Below are 6,765 nucleotides of genomic sequence, written 5' to 3'. Positions count from 1 at the left end.
ACAAAATGATTCAGGGCTAAGCCCCTTTTATTAATTAAATTTAGTCTAGTTTCTCTTTATTACTGAAAGAGGCCACTCCATGAGATGATGATCTTGATAATATGTGAATCATAATGCATAACTCAAAAGGAAGAGAAATCTAGAACAGAAAAAAGGTGTTTACAGCCCTCTGTAAAAACAAAGTAATTATCCATGATGTCACACTGATTGTTTAATTTGGTTTAATTGTCCCTATTTTCTCTGCTTGCTAAAATCAAAGAGCAGAAAAAAACATTTAAAAAATTTTAAACAATAAGGTTGGACAGACTGCAGATTATTCTTTTTTTTCTTTTTTGAAAGATCATTAAGGTAATTTAACCTAAGATTCAAATATATCCAACTGCTCCTGTCTGAAGAGATAACAGACAAAAAAATACTTTGCTCATTAGTTGTTTTGATGGGCCAGAAAATTACTCTACCTCCGCAAGGACTTTCCAAAATGACCCCAAATGTTTTTTTGCTCTGGGCAAATTTACCTCTACTAAACAGGAACTCTTCTCACTACCTGTCTCTGCAGGAGATGCAAGGTCCTGCCTCTTCCTTTCACTCATTCTGTCTCTCTCCATATCTCTGGTCAGGTGATGGCTGTGGATGCCTGGCTGTGGGCACTAGGGTTCCTTATTTGGCCGAGCTGGGTTCACTCTGTGGGACTCTCCTGTACTCTGCAGACCAGGCCCATGTCCAGGAGCCTGTATAAGGAAGGTGATGTGATTATTGGGGGTCTCTTTCCAATTTATGTTGAAGCCCCTGAACCTGATCAGATGTTCATACAGAGAGTGCAGGGAAGCCATTGCCAGAGGTGAGAAGTATGAGTCCTCAGGTTGAAATAAAAGTGTAAAAGTCATAGAAATTATGGGGTGAGATTTGAAAGTGTTGAAAAACGATTTGCTGTAAGAGTATTTATTTAGTATTTAAGGTTTAATTGTGGAATCTGTTTGAGGATGTGGTTTTAATGTGCCAAAAACCTTTAATGAGGTTCCCCCCAATTTTTGTCATTGTTTACCAAAGCTGCCCTTGCTGTTTACCAAAGCTGCCCTTGCTATTTACAAATGCTCCAATAACTAATAATATTTTTCTGAAAGTTCTCTTTTTTCTTTATCTTTGTCTCAGTGTTGAATTACGATCTTACCACTGGCTGCAAACAATGATCTTCACAGTGGAGGAAATTAACCAGAATCCATCTCTGTTGCCCAACTTCACATTGGGCTACCTTGCTGCAGATACCTGCTTAGCTGAGAGCAGTACACTAAGTGCTGCGTTGGCGATGGTGACGGGACAGGAGGAGACAGTGTCTGGGGAACGGTGCACAACGGCTCCCAAGGTGCCTGTCATTATTGGAGATGCACGCTCCTCTGCCTCCATAGTTGTGGCTGATACCTTGAGTGTTTTTGACATCCCTATGGTAAATGACAGTGTCCACTATTTAGCTATAAAAAATTCTGTTTGAGTGATATAGTGACATTTAACCATTTTTTTAATCAGTTATCTCTCTTTCCTTACAGACCTTTCATTCTATAACAAAGTGAAGAAAGATTTTATTCGCTTTGTTATAGAATGCTCTAAGTTTATTTATCTGCCCTTGTCTCTCCAGGTAAGCTACTTTGCTTCTTGTGCATGTCTCAGTGATCGCACCAGGTACCCCACCTTTCTGCGCACAGTTCCTAGCGATGCCTTCCAGGCTAAAGCCATGGCCCGGCTGTTGCACCTGATGGGCTGGACATGGGTTGGGGTTGTCTCTGGAGATGATGTTTATGGGAAAAGTGGTGTGCAGCTGCTGCTGAAGGAACTAAAGGGTTCAGGTGTTTGCGTAGACTACCATGAGGTCATCCCCAAATCCCATGCACCCAGTAGGATTCAACGCATTGTGGAGAGAATCCAGAGTTCGAAGGCTCTGGTGGTAGTAACCTTTGCAATTGGGCCTGATACTGAGGTCTTGCTGAGAGAAGTGGTGAGAATGAATGCCACTCACAGGCAATGGATTGCCACTGAAGCATGGAGCACCTCTACTCACTACTCTACTTGGAGCGGCATCTCCTTAGCAGGGACCCTTGGTTTTGCCCTGAGGCGGGTTGATATCCAGGGTCTGGGCTCATATTTGACCCAGTTGAGCCCAGAAGAACACTTAATGGAGCCACTGGTGCAGAATGTTTGGGAGGATGTGTTTGGATGTAGATTTGGGGAGCAAATTCAATCAGAGTCTCCAAGACCACAGTGCACAGGCTTGGAGAAAGTAGAACATGGAGAGGCCTATTTTGATGTCATGTATAATGTCTATAAGGCTGTATATGCTATTGCAAATGCTATTCAGGACATGCTGGCATGTCAGCCTGGCAAAGGACCTTTTGGGAATGGAGAATGTCCTGATATTAATCCCATAAATCCTAAACAGGTGAAGAAAATACTTCATAAGTAAAGTTGGAAATTTGGCTATTTACTAATATTCTTGTCAATGTACTAAAAATATAATCAGTTAGTTGAATTTATGTGGCCTTAATCATAGTATTAGGTTATACAGTGTAATTGTATGGATTGTTTGTATGGGTTTGTTTTTAGCTTCTACACTATCTGAAGGCTGTCCAGTTCACAACACCAGTGGGTGAAATGGTTGCTTTTGATGAAAACGGGGATCCATCTGCCTCATATGACATAATTAATTGGCATGTAGGGGCTGAAGGAAAAGTGGAGTTTGTCAAAGTAGGACAGTTTGATGCAGCAAGTGGACCACAGCAAGACTTTCAGCTGGATCTCAGGAAAGTGTTCTGGGGAGGGGGCTGGGGTTATGAGGTAAGAACGCACATTTTAGTTTGGGGTTCTGACAGTATCAGCCATCACTAATACAGAATAACATTGCTATGCTGTAATTTTGAGCTTGAGGTATGGTAAATAATCAGCATGGTAAGGAACAACAGAGATAGTTGAAGTGAACTGGCCTGCACATGACACAAAAATGGTACAACAAGATATTTTGTGTGTGTGTGTGTATCTTCAAAACACACTTATTAACTCTGTAGGGAAAATAAATTGCATCCTAATGTTGAGTGCCTGACAAGTGTGTAGGGGGTATACCATAATTAGAAACCAATGTTTATTCATCTTACACCTGAAAAGGGACTGACAGATCCTATAGGGTTCCTATTCTGTTCCATAACATTTGAGCTAAAAAACAATACAATTATGTCCTCTGAAATATTTCTGTGAAACCAATGGAAACTTATCTCTGCTATCCAGGTACCAGTGTCTGTTTGCAGTGAGAGCTGTCCCCCAGGCACCAGGAAAGCTGTACAGAAAGGAAGGCCTCTATGCTGCTATGACTGTATACTATGCACATCAGGGGAGATCAGCAATGCTACTGGTACTGTACAGGACAAATTCTTGTTCAGTGTTAAAAGTGCTGTTTTGTTTCAGCACTGTGTACATAGTAAAGCGATATTAGCAAGCCAATGCTCAACTCATCATTTTAACACCCAACAGTTAATTTAGTCATCCTTAGAAAACAATGTTAATCTGAAATGCTTTTAAGATATAGAGTGATTGCACTACTGGGGTGGCATCTGTGTCCCACTGATTTTACGTGTACAAATATGTATGTAAAGTAAGGGTAATAGACATTAGACAAAATACAGCAAAGTATTCTTCATCACAGCTTATCGTCTTAAACATATGAAAATCCTACAGCACTAACAAAATCTACAACACTTACTCTAGAAAACATTTCTGCCTGTCTCAACCAATTATAACTACATTTTCCCTACAAATATAATAAGAGAAATACTTCAAAAATCATAATATTTTGCATTAATGTTTGAATCCATGTAACATCTCATGCTTGAAACATCTTTTGCCATGAGTAGCCATTACAGGTTATTGAATGGACGGTTCACATGACGAAAATGCACATTTTAGTCTTTCAACATTCACTCAACCCTGTTAGCTGAGTACATTTACCCCTAAGTAAATGTTAAGTCATATGCTCAACAGGAAACTGCATCATCTTTCCTGAAGAGCCAGGGAATAAGTAAAGTAAGTGTTCTCATTTTTTAATCTTTATTTTTAATAAAATTGTCATATGGACTGACGGTAGAAACTAGATTATAAATTTAAAAAATATATATATTTTTGAATAAATTATTAGAATGTACCACATTTTATACAGTATATCTGCTATTCTAAAGAAAATCAATCTCGTTACTCATTTAAGAACAAAAGACTATGGAACTATTTTCCGGACTCTTTTCTAAAACTGATTGCAAATTGTATTTTCTGCATTTTTTATTTTTTATTTTATTTATTTATTTTTTAATTTAGTTTATTTAATTTTTCTGCGTAAGTGCGTTTTCTACTTGTGGACGCATAAACTGTGACATAATTCAAATGAAAATCGCATACAACATACAATGTCTGCCAAATTTCAAATAGAAAAGCAAAGTCCATTTGCAGTTGCATTTGTTAGAACGCCTTGCGGTCAATGACCGAAAAGGAAAATATTCTGAACAGACGATTGTGCTGATGCTTGGATAAATACAGTTATGTTCTCTGAAATGTTTCTATGAAACCAATGGAAACTTGTCTTTGCTATCCAGGTACTGGTGTCTGTTTGCAGTGAGAGCTGTCCCCCAGGCACCATGAAAGCTGTACAGAAAGTGTATATATAGTGTATTATATTTTTTATACTTTCGAAATTTGTCCAGAAAATACTTCCATAAAACACAGCCATTGTCAGTAAAGAAATCTTTAAAAATTAGCTTGAGATGGGTTAGCAAATTTAATTTTGTTTTATTTTTCAGTTTTTAAGTTTAATTTAAAGAGTTACAAGGGCTAAATGGCACCCTTGTTGTGGAATCACCCTAAAATTATAATTTATGTCTCTCACTAATCATTTTAATGCTTCTAATCATGTTTCTCTCCAGACTCTCCAGAGTGCACCAAGTGTCCTGAGAGGTTCTGGTCCAACACTGAACGGACAGAGTGCATCCCAATGATAGTGGAGTTCCTGTCCTTTCAAGATAACATGGGCATCATCCTTTCAGTGCTTTCAGCTGCTGGAGCAGCTCTTACCATTACTGTCCTGGCTGCCTTTTTCCGTCATCGAGACACACCTCTGGTCCGTGCCAACAACTCTGAACTGAGCTTCTTGCTGCTGCTGTCACTTAAACTCTGCTTCCTGTGTGCACTGGCTTTTATTGGCCAGCCAGCACCTTGGTCCTGCATGCTACGCCATACACTGTTTGGGATTAGTTTTGTGGTGTGTCTGGCTTGTGTGCTCAGTAAAACAGTTGTAGTGCTTGTGGCATTCAGAGCAACTCTGCCAGGCTCAAATATAATGCGATACTTTGGTCCTGTTCAGCAGAGGGCAGGTATTTTCCTCTGTACGCTGATTCAGGTGGGGATCTGTGTGTTTTGGCTGGTTCTGGCACCTCCTCTGCCCACAGAAAGTGCAGGAGGTGAGCTTGGCGCAAGGGTGGTACTTCTATGTGCCGTAGGTTCAGTGGCAGGTTTCTCCCTGGTTCTGGGCTACATCGGCCTACTGGCTGCTATCTGCTTCCTGCTGGCCTTCTTTGCACGGAAGCTTCCGGATAATTTTAATGAAGCAAAGTTCATCACTTTCAGCATGTTGATCTTCTGTGCTGTGTGGATCACATTTATTCCAGCATATGTCAGCTCTCCCGGGAAGTACACGGTAGCTGTGGAGGTCTTTGCCATCCTAGCCTCAAGTTATGGCCTTCTGGTGTGTATCTTTGCCCCAAAGTGTTACATCATCCTACTCAGACCAGATAAAAACACAAAAAAGAATATGATGTCCAAATAGTTGAACAAAGGTAAAGACTTTTGGGACAGATTGCACAAAGAATAATAATGTCGATTTAGGACTGTTGAAGGCTTCAGAAAGTTAAATGTGGAATAAAACTGTATGCATATTATTTATTTTTACTCAAAAAGACTCACTAATGAGTTCCAAATGGCTCATTCATTCATTCAATCATATAATTATTTAGATCTTTAAGTGAGAAGTGTACCGACACACTTGATTGATTAAAAACCATTTCAAGGAACCTAACCTTAGTATTCATTATTTAATAATTGTTGATAAAAAAATGTAATAAACTAAATAAACACTTTATTTTACATGTCCATTCTCATTCTCCATCTGATCAAGAGTAGAGCGCATTTTCATTTATGATCACACTCAGTAATAACCCATCTGTGTGTGTGGAGCACTAATAGCCAATGACTGATCTGTGTAACACTATATGGCATACTGTGCAAGTAGTTTATCACCTATTTTTTATATCACTCTATATTTGCCAATTCATCAACACATCTTGTATGGAATAATCATAAAAAATGACAATCCCTTTGCACAAAACAAGGTCCAAGACATGGTTTGCCAAGGTTAGAGTGGAAAAACTCGAGTGACCTGCACAGAGACCTGACCTCAACCCCATTGAGCACCTTTGGGACGAACTAGAACTCCGACTGCACCCCAGGCCTCCTCACCCAACATCAGTGCCTGACCTCACTAATGCTCTTGTGGCTGAATGGACAAGTCCCCATACTTATATATTTATATACATGAACAACTGTGGTGTTCAGAATATTAAAGGTATTACGTGTGTTTTCCAGAAGCAAGTTTTGGCATGCAAATTAACACAATTCACAATAGCATCTGAGGTCAGCTTTCTAGACCATTATTGAGTACTAACACTAACCAGGATTCCTATTACAGTT

At 39.4% G+C, this 6,765-nt stretch overlaps 1 protein-coding gene across 1 annotated transcript; it reads left to right on the top strand.

The window, feature by feature from the left end:
* The first annotated feature begins 698 nt into the window (after positions 1 to 698).
* Positions 699 to 5,994, top strand: LOC113534660 (extracellular calcium-sensing receptor). The gene is made up of 6 exons (XM_026927610.3): positions 699 to 838; positions 1,150 to 1,441; positions 1,631 to 2,428; positions 2,593 to 2,823; positions 3,268 to 3,391; positions 4,947 to 5,994. The coding sequence occupies exons 1-6, from the start codon at positions 717 to 719 to the stop codon at positions 5,843 to 5,845; spliced, it is 2,466 nt and encodes an 821-aa protein (XP_026783411.3). The 5' UTR covers positions 699 to 716; the 3' UTR covers positions 5,846 to 5,994.
* The last annotated feature ends 771 nt before the right edge of the window (positions 5,995 to 6,765 follow it).

Source organism: Pangasianodon hypophthalmus, chromosome 6, assembly GCF_027358585.1.
Source record: "Pangasianodon hypophthalmus isolate fPanHyp1 chromosome 6, fPanHyp1.pri, whole genome shotgun sequence".
Lineage (NCBI taxonomy): Eukaryota > Metazoa > Chordata > Actinopteri > Siluriformes > Pangasiidae > Pangasianodon > Pangasianodon hypophthalmus.
This window is presented reverse-complemented; position numbering and strand designations above follow the sequence as displayed.

Bases quoted from the DNA above. Each gene is read 5' to 3' on its own strand.
- LOC113534660 (XM_026927610.3), top strand. From the start codon at position 717: ATGTCCAGGAGCCTGTATAAGGAAGGTGATGTGATTATTGGGGGTCTC. The intron at 839-1,149 runs GTGAGAAGTATG...TCTTTGTCTCAG, and splicing joins CAGGGAAGCCATTGCCAGAG to TGTTGAATTACGATCTTACC. The intron at 2,824-3,267 runs GTAAGAACGCAC...TCTGCTATCCAG, and splicing joins GAGGGGGCTGGGGTTATGAG to GTACCAGTGTCTGTTTGCAG.